General features: G+C 39.0%; 1 protein-coding gene and 1 pseudogene across 1 annotated transcript; both read right to left on the bottom strand.

The window, feature by feature from the left end:
* OR7E232P (olfactory receptor family 7 subfamily E member 232, pseudogene) lies at positions 2,016 to 2,969 on the bottom strand (annotated as a pseudogene).
* On the bottom strand, positions 16,013 to 18,158 carry OR7E225 (olfactory receptor family 7 subfamily E member 225; the record flags this gene model as incomplete). The annotated part of the gene is made up of 1 exon (XM_014741520.3): positions 16,013 to 18,158. A coding segment is annotated over one exon (945 nt), but the record flags the coding sequence as incomplete, so codon positions are not given.
* Between the last annotated feature and the right edge of the window lie 859 nt (positions 18,159 to 19,017).

The raw sequence follows: 19,017 nt of genomic DNA, 5'->3' as shown, positions 1-19,017 counted from the left end.
CTATATCTTATCTTTGAAGTCCTATTGGCTCAGATTTCTTTGTATGAGGAACTCAGAGATTGATTGCTCATTAACTGATAGGAAGAAAGCTTGAGTATTTACTCAGTTAAGTTGGATATGGGAGAAAGTATACTAATCATGTGTGTGAGCATCAGTGGCAGGGTAAAATTTTAGGGAGCCCAAATGACCAAATGGCAGGAGTACAGAGAAGGATTAGAGAAGGAAAAGTGAGTGTTGAGACATGTTATATGTTTGGATGGGAAGAAAAATCCAAAATAAAACTGAAGTAATTTCATAATTGGAAGAGCCAATCAATTACTAGAATCATCGTCTGTGAAGGTGGTAGGCAATTTAGCTTAGTGGTAAAAGGCAGAGTAGATTAAACCAGTTACTGGATAGCTTTTCAGAAAGCCCACATTGCTACCTCAGAAACTGTGTATAGCATCTCTAAAGGAAAGATTGATATGTACTCAGGTACCTGGCTATGTAGCAGAAGACAGAAGGAGCCCATGACACATTGATCATGACAGAAGACAGGGAAACACATTTACAAAGTGGAGTCCTAAACAGCCTGTTCCTAGTGAAAGGAAAGATCTCCCCTTTGCTGAGGACATGGTCCTTTGCTATCCTTGAGCAACGAAAACAAAGATAAAGTTAAATTTATTAATAATCACTTGGGTGACAATGATCTACAGGCAAGATTAGAACCACACAGCCACTAGAAATATCAGACCACTACTAAGTATCAGTTGGATCCCCTTGACCAATACATAATCATTACAATCACTTTTTTATCATGAGCTCACTTTGCAATCTTCCAATTGCATCTCACAACCTAGCTTTACGATTTATCAGCCGGGGTTCAGTCAAGAAAAGAGAAACCACATTAGTTACTTTAATGAAGATAATTTAATATAAGTATGGCTAAACAGTTTTTAAAAGATGAAAAGCGTAAAAGAAAAAATATGGTAACAGAGAGTCATAGCTGTAGGATGTAGTGACATGATAGGCTAAGGGGTATAGGGAAAAGGTTGGGCATTGGTGCGTGTGACTTTACTGACTGTAATTGGAAGAATCTAAAGGGAAGCCAGATGGAACATTCGAGCATTGGTTTATAGTTTCCCACCCCCCACACACACACAGTATCACAAATTAGATTACAGAAGGGTACATTTGGAGCAGAAAAACAATAGCTTAATATCCAGCATATAGGACCAGCTCCAGTGTGTGGAGGGAGAAGATATTTGAAAACATATTCACAGGAATATGCCCAAAAAATCACATTGCCTGTTACTAAGGCAAACTCTTTCATATCTTCTCCTTTGTGAACTCTGATCACTTTAAAATCTTCAGGATCTGGTCATGAACAGTAAAGGACACAAGACATACAATTTATCTTGAATGAAAGGTCTGAAAAAATTCAATAGGTCTCCACCTTGGCTGCACATTGGACTCACCTGGAGAGCTGTTAAAACCGTTCACACTCTTTTCACTCTGAAGTCCAATTAAGTCTTAAACTATGGTTGTGGGACTCTGGCATGAGGATTTTTAAGGCTCATCAGATGATTCCAGTATGAGGCCAAGCTTGGGAACCAGTGACACACATTCTCTCACACAACCTGCATCAATAGGTTTGATTGAAGTCAAATTTTTATGGAAAATAGACACGGAAAGTGAAAATCGTTGAGAACTGTATATATATTTAAAAAGAGAGTTCTGAATTTCTACAGGATGCCTGGGTCATAGGTGACAAACACAGAAGATTCCAAAGATTGTGCAGTGATTTTGACACATGTGGGATCCCAGAATACTCCCTTCATCCCACCAAAGATGTGCCAAAAAAAAAAAAATTTCAGATATGATAAATCAAGATGAATGAAAACCACGAGCTACAAAAATTATGTGACCAAACAGGCATGCCTGCCAATTCTAGACATTTAGTTTTTCTGTCATTTCTAATCCACAAAACAAAAAGTGGCCCAATATTGAGTCTAGGCTGTTCTGTTGAGATGCCTCTACATGGCCTTCTTGATGTCCCTGTTCCTCAGGCTGAAGATGAAGGGGTTCAGCATGGGAGTGACTGCAGTGTACATCACTGAGGCCACCATATCCTTCCTGGGGGAATGTGAAACAGGAGAACTGAGGTACATCCCAAGGCCTGTTCCATAAAATAGGCAAACAACTGAGAGATGAGAGGCCACAGATGGAGGAGGCTTTGTACTTCCCACCTGTTGTTGGCACTCCCAGAATGGAAGAAATAATTCAAGTGTAAGAGAAAAGGATCCCTGAGACTGGAATACCACCAAAGATGGCACCAATAAAATAGGTTAATATTTTATTGGTGGAGGTATTGTCACAGGCAAGCTTGAAGAGTTGAGGAGGATCACAGAAGAAATGAGGAATTTCCACATTCGTGCAAAAGGTAAGTTGTGATGTCATTAAGCAGTGCAGCTGGGAGTCCAAACGGCTGATCAACAAGACACCAGAAACAGCAAGCTATAGAGGTGTGGGTTCATCATGATCAGGTAGTGCAGGGGATAAGAAAACATAGCTATGAATCGATGATAGGCCATCGGAGTTAAGAGTAAACTGTCCAAACATCCAAAAAGATTTTAAAAAGACAACTGAATCAGGCAGCCCACATAGGAGATGACTCTGCTATGAGTTAGAAAGTCTGAAATAATCTTTGGGATCGCAGTAGCAATAAAACTAAGGTCAGCCATGGATAGGATGCAGAGGAAGAAGTACATGGGGGTGTGGAGGTGGGAGTCAGAGCTGACAGCCAGGATGATCAGCAGAGTCCCCAGCACAGTGACCAAGTACATTCACAGGAACAGGCCAAAGATTAGAGGTTGCAGTTCTGGATCATCTGAGAGCCCAAGAAATAGGAAATCCAAGACTCCTGTTAGATTCTGGGATTCCACATAGCAGAGACACCTTTTGGAAAATAAAAGAGAGTCGATATAAAGTAAAGAAGTATACGGGTACCCATAAGAGTGTCTATATTTTGCATTCAAGCAATTCATAGATTAAGTATTCATACTTGAGGACCATACCCCTTAGCCATATTTCTCAGCTGTGGCAAACATATTCTTCCTAGAACTCTGTTCTCATTGGCTTTTGCTCCATTCACCTGTCTCTATGTGCACCCACTTTAGAAAGACAGGGCTGAAAATTCAGAGGCACAGGATACTTAGAGATTTTAAAAATCCATGGACATACTAACATAGTAGTTCCCTTCTTTGATGGAAACAAAAGGAATGAGAAATATCAACTCCTTTAGAGAAAAGATTGTTATAATTAAAGGACATTAATAAGCATTCAAATGTACTTTATTTTATTCATATGCAGGGCAATTAATTCTCTTGATTTGGACTACATATAAAAACCCTATAAGAACTATGTAATAAAATGCCTGACTCCATTTTTTGAGTGTGACGTTTGGCTGCTAACAGTTTTTAAATCATGCCTCTTCTGTTTCTGCTCACTATCTAGGCTAGCTGATAAAAAAGACCATGTCCTCCAGTTGTAATAAATGAGTCCTGGGGATGTAATGTACACCATGGTGACTATAGTAACAATACTGTATTGCATGTTTGAAAGTTGCTAACAGAGTAGATCTTAAAGTTGTCAGCACAGGAAAAAAAAATTGGTAACTATGTATGGTGATGGATGTTAACTAGACTCATTGGGGTGATCAATTCACAATATACACAAATACTGAATCAGTTGTATACTTGAAACTAATATAATATTGTATGTTAATTACGCCTTAATTTAAAAAAAAGAAGAAAGCCTGGGTCTGTCCTCTTTCAGCAACAGAGAGAGATTCAAACCTCATAAGCCCATGCACATGTACAGGAACTCTCACTGGGAACCCACACCAAAACTACAATTAAAAAAACCCAAGCCAGCCACTTTCTTTGAACTCTTGTATCATTTCAGACCAGCTTAGAAGGCCTGCTATGCTTCCCCGAGACAGGGAGATCTTTTCTTTTTTTTAAAGATTGGCACCTGAGGTAACAACTGTTGCCAATCTTCTTTTTTTTCTTCTTCTTTTTGTTCTCCCCAAAGCCCCCCAGTATATAGTTGTATATTCTAGTTGTGAATGCCTCTTGTTGTGCAATGTGGGACGCCACCTCAACATGGCCTGATGAGGGGTGCCATATCTGCGCCTGGGAACTGGTGAAACCCAGACCCCAAGCAGAATGCCAGAACTTAGCCACTTGTCCACTGGGCCGCCCCCCGACAGGGAGATCTTTATATGTTGAATAAACTTTTTAAACCCCCTTGTGTGTTGGCGTTATCAGCCTCAACATCTGCCAAATTTTGATGTCCATGGAAGTGGAGGTCCATCGTATTTCTGCAGAGTGTCCACTACACTTGATGTAGCACATGGGGCACTGAGACAATGACTGCCACCCTCAGAGGTTTTTCTTCTCTTGCTCTGGCTTGCTCCCTGGCTCTGCTCCCTGATGATAAACATGTACTTTGAGCTACTGCCTCCTAGAAGCTTACCTTTTGGACTGTTCTGCATTCTGCTGCATTTGTTGAATCCTTCCAATTGAAACCAAGAATGAAGGGGTTAAATCTTCCCCGGGATAGAAAAAGAGAGGAAAAAAAATTTGAGATAAGCTTTGCTAACTGCACCTGGGCATACTCAGCATAATCAACTGTTTTTTAAATCTACCCAGGTCCTTCTGTCCCTCCTTAGTATATGAATGAGCTATTTTTCCCAGGAAGTCAAAGTCCAAACCTCAAGAAGAACAGATATTCAGCCTAACAAGGCCAAATGCAGGCTGAGAATGAGAAGTCATCATAAAAGTCCAGACACTCAAGGAAAAAGACATTCCATCTTCTTTGCCAAATACAGGCTGGTGGGAAGGTGCCAACCAGCAAAGCCACATGCTCCCCCTTCCATACCTAAAAGCCCACATAAAAACCCCTACCTTTTCCCTTCAAGGAGGTGGATTTGAGTTTTAGCTCCCGTCTCCTCATCTGGCTGCCTTTTGATAATAAATCTATTTCCTTCCCACAAGCTTGATATTTTGGTCATTTGACTTTCCTGTGTATTGGGTAATGAACCTGTGTTTGTGTTTGGTAACACAATCTTCTCTTATAGATATAACTTACCTAATGTAGATGTTTTGATAGTTACTTGTCTCTTAGAGACAAGGGTATGGGATTGGGTCCTTCCTTAATGTAGCCCTACGTCTTGTGTCTCAGCTCAGATCTATCTGTATGTCTTGGAATGAAGCTGTTATTGACACTAGGGTCAAGGGAAAGACTCTTACCCTGATTGGTTTGTGTGTTTCAGCCAGGCATTGGCCCTTGTGGGTGGAAAGAGTACACCCTGAGCAAGATACAGGTCCACTGAGTGGTTTCTCATGAAAGAGTGGTCTTTAGGGAATTAGGAGAGAGTGAGCAAGAGAGAGAGAGAGGGAGGGAGAAGAAGAGAGAGAGAGGGAAAGGGAGACGGGGAGGGAGAGGGAGAACAAGAAGGAGAAGGAGAAGGAGAAAGAGGAGGAAGAGGAGAAGGAATAGGAAGAGGAAAGAAGAGAAGAAGGAGAAGAAGGAGACGGAGGAGAAGAAGAAAGAAAGCAGCTATTGTGTGTCATGCTGAGGCCTGCGCTTCTAAAAACAGATCAGGATCTATAAACAGCCCTGCTGCAACTGTTACCACATGCCTTTGTCACAACAAAAATTCAGTTCCTCAGGGTTATGGGGAGAAACACCCATGGCATCCCTGTAGCCCAGGAAAGGAGTTAATTCATACCTGATTTAAACACAGGGTATATAAACCCCATAAAACAACCATTATCATGGAGGAGGTCCCTAACCCTGAAGACACTGATTGGAGGATCTCTGGAGAAAGAAATTTATAAATATGAGCAGGATAGAGAAGACCTCCTTTGTAGTATATCTAGTGATAGAAAATAAATACATAAAGAGAGAAAAAGAAGAGACAGAAAGAAATCTGGACATGAAGGAGGAAACAGAAAACTGAAACAGAAGTGTACAATTTGACCCCATTGGAAGTCCAACATTTATTAAAAGAATTTATAGAACGAAAAATGAAATGGCACTGATTAGCTCTGGCATCTCTTCAATGCAGGTTCTGAATTAGTTTTAATATCTGCTGAAAAGCATCAATGGGCAAAGCTTTGTGTCCTCAATGAATACCGGCACTCAAATTACTGCTGGGGATCCCACTAAATTTGAATAAAGTACTCCCTATAATCTTAGGGAGGTTCTTGAACATAAAATTAGAGGACAAAAATTATGCCTCATCTTTGCCATTGGTATTATTTTCTTGCCTGAATTCCCTATTTCAACAGCACCCATTGCCCTCAAAAATCCTAGAATGGGCATAGACATTCTGACTAAATTAAAATTAAATTAAGTCTTTGGCACTGTATAGGAAACACCTAAGCAGTTTTTCACATCCTGTTCTGTCTCCTTTACTCTCACACATAACCCTTCACTTCTGACACTTTTGGTCACCAAATGTGGGGGAATTTCCTCACAGTCCCTGTATGTCTTACAATTTATTTTACTTCTGACACAATCTGCCTAGAGTGTCAGATCCCACAGGTTAAGGGCTCAGTCCCCAATACTGCTTCCAATTCAGATGTCAATCAAGAGTAATAGGTCCCTTGGGGCCAGCCCGGTGGTGCAGCAGTTAAGTGCACACATTCCACTTTGGTGGCCTGGGGTTCGCTGGTTTGGATCCCAGGTGCAGACATGGCACTGCTTGGCAAGCCATGCTGTGGTAGGCGTCCCACATATAAAGCAGAGGAAGATGGGCACGGATGGTAGCTCAGGGCCAGTCTTCCTCAGCAAAAGGAGGAGGATTGGTGGCAGATGTTAGCTCAGGGCTAATCATACTCAAAAAAAATAAAACAAGATAAGTAGTAGGTCCTCAAGTTACCCACAACTTCTGTTCAACTTGGATACAAATTGGAGGTTCCCATGACCCTCCTCCTCAGGTTTGACTAATTTCTCACTCTGGGAAGAGTGCTTGGAGGGAGAGGACCAATCTTACTCATTTCCTTAGTCATACAGGACATCCCCAGAAGGGATAAAAGCCCAGGCAGGAAAGCCTCCAGTGTGTGGAAGCCACATTGATTATGCTGTGTTCCTGTGAAACAACAAATGGTAATCAATATTTAAAAGAGATTTTTACATACATAAATATTTTGTTTTGGTTGCCTATGCTGTGCCAACCACAGTGTAGGTGTTGGGATATCAGAAATGAATAAGACTCAGTCATTTCCCTGCAAGCATTCTGCCTGGAGTGACCTGGACAGAGAAAGAAAAGTTTGAGTACATTGTTTGGTTTGTTTTTTTTTAACATTTTATTTAACCCAATATAGAAAAACTAATGTAGTTTTACCAATATACAAAATTGAGATATTTTACATGTTTTGGTATGTCTTCAAAATCTAGTATTCCATACTGAGCGTATCTCAGTTTGGACTAGCCACATCTCAAGGGTTCAATGATGACATAAAACTAAATTTTAAGGAAAGACATTGTCCTGTGCCCTGTGAATAGAGTCTTGCTGCTCAAATCCAAACCTGACTCAACCCATTTTTACCTCAGGACATGGTTCAAATTAAATAAAAATACTGTAATCCTTTCCTCAAGTGTATAATTATGATAATGTGTGCATCTATATCTTGGGGATGATTACGGAGATGAAAATTTAAAAGCTACAGAGCACATAGCTTGAAGGCCATCATAGGAAACCCTCAATAAAGCTTCATAATATCATGCTTATTCTCCTCATCACCATCGTGATCATAATCATCAGATTCATGATCATTTTGGAGCACTTAGGGGATGGTTTGGAGAAATCCATTTCCTGCTGTGGTGTGAGTGATGCCTATGGAAGCTAGACATGGTGGTGGAGGAAAGAAGCATTTTGAAAGACAATTACGAAATCCCCAACAGAAAAAATAACATAAACTTCATTGGCCTCTGAGCTGAAACTTGCATATTGATGCCCTCCCATCTGGCTATCTCAATTGTCTTGCTTCTTCTGATAATGAGGAAACAAGATCTTCTATAATCCTTCTTCCATCCACCATCTCCCTGGGCACTCACTGGTCTGTGCTGTATCTCTTCCGGGTCATGACTTAGCAGATTGGATCCACTGCCCTCTCCGGCCTGGTGAATGATGAGGGGTGAGCCTCTGTTCTCAGGACTGACAGGAAGATAGACTCAGGTATGAATCCTCCAGTGGAGACAATGACTCTGGGAAGAGGAGTCACAGGCATGAAGCCTGGGTTCAGACCGGGGCATGTGAGTAACAGCCCCTTCCCCCGTCCCCCCGCCCCCCCCACCCCCGCAAAGCCAGTGGGTGCAGCCATCTTGCCCCAAGGCGGAGAGCTCATAACACACGGCTCTTGACCCCCATATAGTGGCGACAGGCTGTAACTGCAACTGAATTCTACCACCATGCGAAAAAACCGCTCCTCTACCATCCAGCAATTTATACAAGCCCCAGACCAGAAGGAAAACAATAAAAACATAGAATTAAGTCCTGAGGATTTGGAATTAGGTATACTAAGTGATAATGAGTTCAGAGCAGCTATAATCAAAAAACTCAATGAGGTAGAGAGAAAAATAGAGAAACAAGCCGAGTTCTGGAGTTACTTCACAAAAGAGATTGAAATTATAAAGAAGAATCAAACAGAATTACTTGAGATGAAAAACACAATGGACCAGATAAAACAGAATAGGGATTCCCTGAATGCCCGTGTAGACAACATAGAGGAGAAAATTAGCATAATCGAAGATAGACAGGCTGAATGGCGCCAGACAGAGGAAGAAAGAGAACTAAGAATTAAAAAAAATGAGGAAAATCTCTGAGAGATAATGGATTCAATGAGGAGTAAGAACATAAGGATAATAGGAATTCCCGAGAATATGGAAAAGGAAAATGGAGCAGAAAGTGTGCTTAACGAAATTATTGAAGAGAACTTCCCAAATCTAGGGATCGACAGAGAAATGTGTGTAGAGGAGAGTTTTAGATCTCCTAGATTTGTCAATGTAAAAAGAGCTACCCCACGGCACATAGTAGTAAAGTTGGCAAAAAGGAAAGATAAGGAAAGAATACTCAGGGAAGTAAGAAAATAAAAGAGAATAACCTATAAAGGAGCCCCTATCAGACTGTAAGCGGATTTCTCTACAGAAACCTTACAAGCTAGGAGAGAATGGAGTGACATATTCAAAGCTTTAAAGGATAAAAATCTTCAGCCAAGAATACTCTATCCAGCAAGAATTTCCTTCAGATATGAGGGAGAAATTAAATCTTTTCCAGACAAACAAAAGTTAAGGGAATTTGTAACTAAAAGCCCTCCATTACAAGAAATCCTCAAGAAGGCTCTCATACCTGAAAAAAGAAAAAAGGGAGAAAGGGGTCACAATCCACAGACTAGGGAGACCGATGGATAGAACCAGAACAGGATAGCAAATATTCAATTATAGCATTAGGGTAAAGGTAAGGAAACTACCAAAACAGGGACGATCTTAGCACTCTAACTACCAATTAATAAGATGAGTTGGAATAAAAAATTAAAATAATTATTTAGGAGGGGAAGAGCAAAGGGTCTAAATCAGTATTGGTCAAGTAGGTAAGCGACCACCAGAGAATAGACTATATTATACACGAGATTCTAAATACAAACTTCAAGGTAGACACTAAAATAAAGTACAGAACAGAGTCACAAGTCATAAATAAGGAAAAATCTAAGAAACCCAGCATAAGAAATTGCAGTATTAAATGGGTAGTCTAAAGCAAACAGGAAGAGAAATGCAGGAAAACATGATAATGAGCGACAGATTAACAGCACTAAGTCCACATGCATCAATAATCATTCTCAATGTGAATGGATTGAACTCTCCAATAAAAAGACACACAGTGGCAAAATGGATTAAAGAACACGATCCAACAATTTGTTGCCTCCAGGAAACACACCTCAGCCCCAAGGACAAACACAGACTCAGGGTGAAGGGGTGGAGGACAATACTTCAAGCAAATAGCAAGGAAAAAAAGGCAGGTGTTGCAATTCTCATATCAGACCAAGTGGATTTCAAAATAAGACAGGTAAAGAGAGACACAGAGGGACAATATATAATGACCAAAGGGACACTTCATCAAGAAGAAATAACGCTTATAAATATCTATGTACCCAACACAGCAGCACCAAGATTCATAAAGCAACTATTAACAGACCTAAAGGAAGATGTTAAAAACAACACAATAATAGTAGGGGACCTCAACACCCAACTCACATCAATGGACAGATCATCCAGACAGAAAATCAACAAAGAAATAGTGGAGCTAAAAACTAAAACAATTGGACTTAATAGACATATATAGATCACTTCACCCTGAAAGAGCTGAATACACATTCTTCTCAAGTGCACATGGAACATTCTCTAGGATAGACCATATGTTTGGAATCAAGGCAAGCCTCTACAAATTTAAAAAAATTGAAATAATAACAAGCATCTTCTCAGATCATAGTGCTATAAGGCTAGAAATTAATTACAAGAAAAAAGCTGAGAAAGGCACAAAGATGTGGAGACTAAACAACACACTACTGAACAAGCAATGGATCATTGAAGAAATTAAAGAAGAAATAAAAAAATACCTGCAAACAAATGAAAATGATGGCATGCCATACCAACTCATGTGGGATACAGCAAGAGCTGTATTAAGAGGAAAATTCATCGCAATACAGGCACATCTTAACAAACAAGAAAAATCCCAAATAAGCAACCTTAAAGCACACCTAACTGAACTAGAGAAAAAAGAACAAATGAAGCCCAAAGTCAGCAGAAGGACAGAAATAATAAAAATCAGAGCAGAAGTAAATACTATTGAAACCAAAAAGGCAGTAGAAAGGATCAATGAGACAAAGAGCTGGTTTTTTGAGAAGATAAATAAAATTGACAAACCACTAGCCAGACTTATAAAGAAAAAAAGGGAGAAAGCTCAAATAAACAAAATCAGAAATGAGCAAGGAGAAATAACAACAGACTCTGCAGAAATACAAGAGATTATAAGAGAATACTACAAAAAACTATATGCCAACAGAATGGATAACCTAGAGGAAATGGATAAATTCTTGGACTCCTACAATCTCCCAAAGCTCACTCAAGAAGAGGCAGACAATTTGAACAGACCAATCACAAGGAAAGAGATTGAAACAGCAATCAAAAACATCCCAAAGAATAAAAACCACAGGACCAGATGGCTTTCCTGGGTAATTCTACCAAACTTTCAGAGAGGATTTAATACCTATCCTTTTCAAGCTATTCCAAAAATTAGGGAAGATGGAACACTTCCTAACACATTCTATGAGGCCAACATCACGCTGATACCAAAACCTGACAAGGACACCACGAAAAAAGAGAACTACAGGCCAATATCACTGATGAACATACATGCAAAAATTCTAAACAAAATTTTGGCAACCAGAATTCAGCAATTCATCAAAAGAATCATACATCATGATCAGGTGGGATTCATACCAGGGACACAGGGATGATTCAACATCCACAAATCAATCAACGTGATACACCACATCAACAAACTGAGGAATAAAAACCACATGATCATCTCAATAGATGCAGAGAAGGCATTTGACAAGATCCAACAGCCATTTATGATAAAAACTCTGAACAAAATGGGCATAGAAGGAAACTACCTCAACATAATAAAGGCCATATATGACAAACCCATAGCCAACATCATACTCAATGGGCAAAAACTGAACGCCATCCCCCTGAAAACAGGAACGAGACAAGGATGCCCTCTATCACCACTCTTATTTAACATAGTACTGGAGGTCCTGGTCAGAGCAATCAGGCAAGAAAAAGGAATAAAAGGAATCCAAATAGGGAGGGAAGAAGTGAAACTCTTGCTGTTTGCAGATGACATGATCTTATATATAGAAAACCCCAAAGAATCCATTGGAAAACTGTTAGAAGTAATCAACAACTACAGCAAAGTTGTAGGGTATAAAATCAATTTGCATAAATCAGCAGCATTTCTATACTCCAGTAATGAACCAACAGAAAAAGAACTCAAGAATACAATACCATTCACAATCGCAACAAAAAGAATAAAATACCTTGTGGTAAATTTAACTGAGGAAGTGAAGGACCTATATAATGAAAATTAGAAGGCCTTTCTGAGAGAATTGGATGACGACATAAGGAGATGGAAAGACATTCCATGCACATGGATTGGAAGAATAAACATAGTTAAAATGTCCATTATACCTAAAGCAATCTACAGATTCAACGCCATCCCAATCAGAATCCCAATGACATTCTTTACAGAATTAGAACAAAGAATCCTAAAATTCATATGGGGCAACAAAAGACCCCGAATTGCTAAAGCAATCCTGAGAAAAAAGAACAAAACGGGAGGCATCACAATCCCTGACTTCAAAACATACTACAAAGCTACAGTAATCAAAACAGCATGGTACTGGTACAAAAACAGGTGCACAGATCAATGGAACAGAATTGAAAGCCCAGAAATAAAACCACACATCTATGGACAGCTTATCTTTGACAAAGGAGCTGAGGGCATACAATGGAGAAAAGAAAGTCTTTTCAACAAATGGTGCTGGGAAAACTGGAAAGCCACATGTAAAAGAATGAAAATTGACCATTCTTTTTCACCATTCACCAAAATAAACTCAAAATGGATCAAAGACCTAAAGGTGAGACCTGAAACCATAAGGCTTCTGGAAGAAAATGTAGGCAGTACACTCTTTGACATCAGTATTAAAAGGATCTTTTCGGACACCATGACTTCTCAGAGAAGGGAAACAATAGAAAGAATAAACAAATGGGACTTCATCAGATTAAAGAGCTTCTTCAAGGCAAATGAAAACAGGATTGAAACCAAAAAAACCCACTAACTGGGAAAAAATATTTGCAAGTCATATATCTGACAAAGGCTTAATATCCATAATATATAAAGAACTCTCGCAACTCAACAACAAAACATCAAACAACCCAATCAAAAAATGGGCTGGAGACATGAACAGACATTTCTCCAAAGAAGATATACTGATGGCCAATAGGCACATGAAAAGATGCTCATCATCGCTGATCATCAGGGAAATGTAAATCAAAACTACACTAAGATATCACCTTACACCCGTTAGAATGACAAAAATATCTAAAACTAATAGCAACAAATGTTGGAGAGGTTGCGGAGAAAAAGGAACCCTCATACACTGCTGGTGGGAATGCAAACTGGTGCAGCCACTATGGAAAACAGTATGGAGATTCCTCAAAAAACTAAAAATAGAACTACCATACGATCCAGCCATCCCACTACTGGGTATTTATCCAAAGAGCTTGAAGTCAGCAATCCCAAAAGTCCTATGCACCCCAATGTTTATTGCAGAACTGTTTACAATAGCCAAGACGTGGAAGCAACCTAAGTGTCCAGCAACAGACGAATGGATAAAGAAGATGTGGTACATATATACAATAAAATACTACTCAGCTGTAAAACAGAACAAAATCATTCCATTTGCAATAACATGGATGGACCCTGAGAGAATTATGTTAAGTGAAATAAGCCAGCGAGAGAAGGATAATCTGTGTATGACTCCACTCATATGAGGAATTTAAAATTATGGAATAAGAACAGTTTAGTGGATACCAGGGGAAAGGTGGGGTGGGGGGTGGGCACAAAGGGTGAATTGGTGCACCTACAACATGACTGACAAACATTAATGTACAACTGAAATTTCACAAGATTGTAACCTATCAATAACAATAAAAAAAAGAAAACTATTGACTTTTATGTTCTTATTATAAGTTACGACTTCTCTTAAATAAACCACGGTGTCTAACAAGACTGCAATCAAGATGTAAGCTAGGTGTGCAGTCACCTCAAAGTTTGACTCAGAGAGGACCTGTCCCATGCCCTCTCACATGGCTTTTGGAAGGATACAGTTCTTTGTGGAGTATTGGCCAGAGGCCTTCCTCAGTTCTCTGCCACATGGGTCTCTCATGGGGAAGTTCACACGTGGCAGTTGGCTTCCATCAAAACAAGCAGACAGGTAACAGAGAAACAACGGCCGGAAAGATGAAAGCCAGAGTCTTTTTGTACTCAGATCTCAAAAGTGATATCTCATCAGTTCTGTCATGTTGCATTGGTTGGAAGCAAGTCACTAGGCACAGGACACACTCAAGGGGATTATGATAAGTGAAATAAGTCAGATAGAGAAAGATAAACACTGCATGATATCTCTTATATGTGGAACCTAAAAGAGCCAAATCCTTAGAAACAAAGAGTAGAATGGTGGTTGCCAGGGGATGGTGGGTGGGGGAAATGGGGAGATGTTGGTCAAAGGGTAGAAACTTCCAATTATAAGATGAATAATTTCTGGGGATCTAATGTAGAGTATGGCGACTACAGCTAACAATAATATGTTATATACTTGAAAGTTGCTAAGAGAATATATCTTAAATGTTCTCACAATAAAAAAGAAATGGTAATTATGTGATGTGATGGAAGTGTTAGCTAACTTTATGGTGGTAGTCACTTTGCAACGTACAAGCATATCAAGTCAACACATTGCACTTGAACTTACACAATGTTATATATCAGTTGTATCTCAGTAAAGTTGAAAAAAGAAATACGTCAGCCTTAGAGGAGATAATGATGATAACGACATCTACATTTACTTAGTTCTTACCATGTGCATATTGTCTGTTTAATTCTAGGGTGCTTTCAGCCAAATATTATTAAAAATGAAGCATTAGAAGCTATGAGAGTTATAAAAATATATCTCAATGTACTCAGGTAATAAGTTAGAGGAGCAGATGTTGCAAATCAAATTTTAGCCTCCAAAGTCCATATGTTGAAACTATGCACTAGCCTATTAATTATTGATTATGATAGTTTGCTCTTATTATCCACTACTATATACCAAACAATAGTTTATTCAGTTCATTTGGTAATATCTTTTCAGCCAGCCTCGATTAAGTGCTCTTGTTACCATAACTCTACAGATGAGGAATTTAAATAGAAATGTTATTATGATACTTAAAGTTACACAGTTTGTGACATCAGGTTACTTATGAATTACTGGAATGCTTGTTAAATTAACTTCCTTAATGTTACTATAGGATTTAGCATTTGACTGGGAAACTGCTATTTCACTGGTCCATGATGCAACTATATGTAATTATTGCATGGCCTTCGAAGGTAAGCACTATTGCATTTAATTTGCTGCTGAGGATTTGGAGGCTCAGAAAGGAACTTTGAGTTGCCAAAAGCTTTAAATTTGGGGGTCAATATCTGGGCAGTGGAGTGTCTTCATATCCCACATTCTATTATCTGTGTTTCCTATTCTAATCAAGCATCGTCACACCAAACTTAGTGTTAACCCATCAACAGCACTCTTCTAATCTAACTCTAAATCTTTTAAAAAATCCAGAGTGTTACACTGGGGAGAATCACCATTTGATATCAAAAGACAACATACTTTCCCACTTACCAAGGTCCTTTAGCTATCACACAGACTTGCAAAAATGGATATGCAAATGTAGAATTGCAGCAATTTTTATTGGGTGATATTTTCCCACTAACTGCTCTGGCTTCATCATCTCTCAAGTTCATTTCTTTCTCCAACATCAAAGTTCCTTATCAATGAAGTTCATAGGTGATTTACTTTAGAAATAAAACAGCAGAATAAATTAAACTAGTTGTTGGACAGGTTTTCAAAGAACCAATATCACTACCCAAAAACTATGTGTGACATCTCCAGGGAAACATGGATATTCATTTTCAAGAAGAAAAACGGACCCCAAAGAGTGAGTTACCATAACAGAAGTCAAGGAAGCATGGTAATAAGGTGAAGTCCTAACCAGACCGCTACTAGGAAAAGGAAAGAGTTCACCTTTGCTTACAACGTGGACCTTTCCTGCATAGGGTAAAGAAAAGAAAGACAAAATTCAATTTATTTATGATGAAATTTGTGATTTAATGATCCTCAGACACTATTAGAGCCACACATCAACTGGAAATATGTTACCAGTACTTAAATTTCAGTTGTACACTCTTAACAAAGATATATATTTAAAACCACTTTTACTTTATTAGCTCATTTTTCAATACTCCAGCCACACAGAACTCATAATATATTTTCTCTCCATGTTATGATTTATCTTTCAGGGTTCAGTGAAGAAAAAAGAAATCAAGCAAACTATTTCAATGAAGAGAAGTGAGTTCAAGGAGTTGGTTAAATAGCTACTGCAAGACAAAGGCAAAAATGGAACATTGTGGTTCCAGATGGAAGCCAATAAAGCCCAAGGGCTTAGGGGTGTAAAGGAAGTAGTGAACTTAACTTTAGAGTCTAGTGAAATTTACTGGGCATTATTAAAAGTACGTAACAAGAAAGCCAGAGCAGTGATTTCAAGAGACCCAGTCTGGGACCACCAAAACAAGTATAGAAGGGTGAGTTTTGAGCAGAGATACAATAGCTTAATAATCAGCACAAATGAAAATTTTATGGCATTGAAGGACAACGTATTTTAAGAAAACATTTGGAAAAACCACATTGCCAGGAGCTACAATAAGCTATTTCATATATTAAACTTTATGAGCTTGATCTCTTTCAGAAATCACAACTGAACCATCTCAGATGATTTAAAAGAAACCCTCATACCTAGACACGAACCAGTCCAACTATATCAGAATCTCTGGTGATGAGACCCAGTCATCAGTATTTATAAAACTCCACCAGGGGATTCCAGTAAAATCCATGATTGAAGACCAGTGAACTGCATCGTCAGGTGTTACCTGAATAAATAGATTTGACAGATGCAAAATTCTGATGGAACAGTCACAGAAACCATGGAAAAGGATGAAAATTTTAAGCATATGACAAAAGAGTCGTGCATTTCACCTGGATACCAGAGGCAATGAAGAGAACCTCTCATGCATTCATTATGATGCACACAGGGTCCCAGAACACTCCCTCAATCCAATTAAAGATGAATCAAAAGAAGTAATATTCATATATGAAACATGGAGAGGAATGAAAACCATGAGAATGAAAAAATAATGCGATCAAGGAAGCAGTATTCACTGGTCTGCATGTTTGGTTTTGCTGATTTTTCCAACCCACACTCCAGAAAGGATTGCGCACATACTGAGATTAGATTAGTCTGCTGTAGAGTCTCCACAGGGCACTCTTGATGTCCCTGTTCCTCAGGCTGTAAATGAAGGGGTTCAGCATGGGGGTGACTATGGTGTACATGATCGAGGCTGTAACATCTTTCCTGGGGGAAGGTGACAATGTTGATCCAAGGTAAACTCCAATAGCTGTTCCATAAAATAAGCAAACAACTGACAGGTGAGAGCCACAGGTGGAGAAGGCTTTGTACTTCCCACCTGATGAAGGCACCCTCAGAATGGAGGAAACAATTTTATAGTAAGAGAAAAAGATCCCTGAGATAGGAAGAAAACCAGAGATGGTGCCAACAAAATACATGACTATGTTATTGGTGAAAATGTCAGAACAGGCAAGTTTGAGGAGTCCAGAAGGGTCACAGAAAAAATTAGAAATTTCCACATCCTTGAAGCAAGTAAGTTGTAACACAATCAAATAGTGCAGCTGGGAGTCCAAAAGGCTAATTAAAAAAGATGCCAAAACTAAGAAGCCACAGAGGCATGGGTTCATGATGACTGAATAGTGCAGAGGGTGACAAATGGCCACAAACCGGTCATATGCCATTGCAGTCAGAAGTATGCCATCCATACATCCAAAAAGGATCAAAAAAGACATCTGTGTCAGGCAGCCCATATAGGGGATGACTCTGCTGTGAGTGTGGATGTCCACAATCATCTTGGGGACTGTGGTAGAGATGAAACCAATGTCAACCAAGGACAGGTTGGAGAGGAAGAAGTACATGGGGGTATTGAGGTGGGAGTCAAAGGTGACTAGCAGGATGATGAGCAGGTTCCCAAAGATGGTGACCAGGTACATGAACAGGAACAGCCCAAAGAGCAAAGGCTGCCATTCCAGATCATCTGAGAGTCCCACGAGAAAGAATTCTGTGACAGTTGTTAGATTCTGTGGTTCTGTGTATCTTGGATACCTTTGGAACAAGAAAAAAGAGTTGGAAGAAAGGAAACAAGCAAATGGACACCCAGCAGTGTGTCCATATTTTGGACACATATTTAAGCAATTCACTTGTGAGGTAATACACCCCAGTACCTTCAACTATATTTCTCAGTGTCTCAAATCCAATTTTCCTAGAACTGTTTTCTCATTGGTTTCTGTGTTATTCATCTCTTTCTATACAAACTTACTTTGAAGACACTCGACTGAAGAGTATCAGATGAGCAAAAACATTTGAGATAAATCCATGATCACAGTAAAATACAGCCTACTTCAAGAAAAAAAACATAGAATAATAAATACCCTTGACCCTTTAAGAAAAAAAAATCATTTGAACTTAAAGAAATTAAGAAGTAGTTAAATATACCTTATTTTATTCAAATACAATGCTAGATATTCCCTTCATTTGGAATATTTATTAAAACACTCCATAAAAGGCAGGACTGTGTATTCTGGATTCTAAATTGAAGTTGAATGTTCATATTCAGAAAGTATTTTTTCATAGTTATCTTCAGGAGTTTTATCCTTTTTGGTTTTCTGTCTTCATTCCTTCATGGAAATAGTGATTGCTCAAATATGAGGGTTGTCTGTTAGGTGTCATTTAGTATATAATTCCTATGTTTGGCTTTGGTGGACTTCAAATTTGGTAAATATGGTTCAGTTAAGTGCACATAATTATATAGTTTGACGACTATCAAGATGTTAGCGTACAAAGCAACTGTGAACTACTAAACAATAATGAAATTTGAGAAACACTCTCAAAATTTTTTATTTTACACAGTTTCATTTGTATCAACCCCATACAATCTCAGTAAAAGGTCCTGTGTATGAAACCACT

This window comes from Equus caballus, chromosome 7 (assembly GCF_041296265.1).
Source record: "Equus caballus isolate H_3958 breed thoroughbred chromosome 7, TB-T2T, whole genome shotgun sequence".
NCBI classification, from domain to species: Eukaryota; Metazoa; Chordata; class Mammalia; order Perissodactyla; family Equidae; genus Equus; species Equus caballus.
This window is presented reverse-complemented; position numbering and strand designations above follow the sequence as displayed.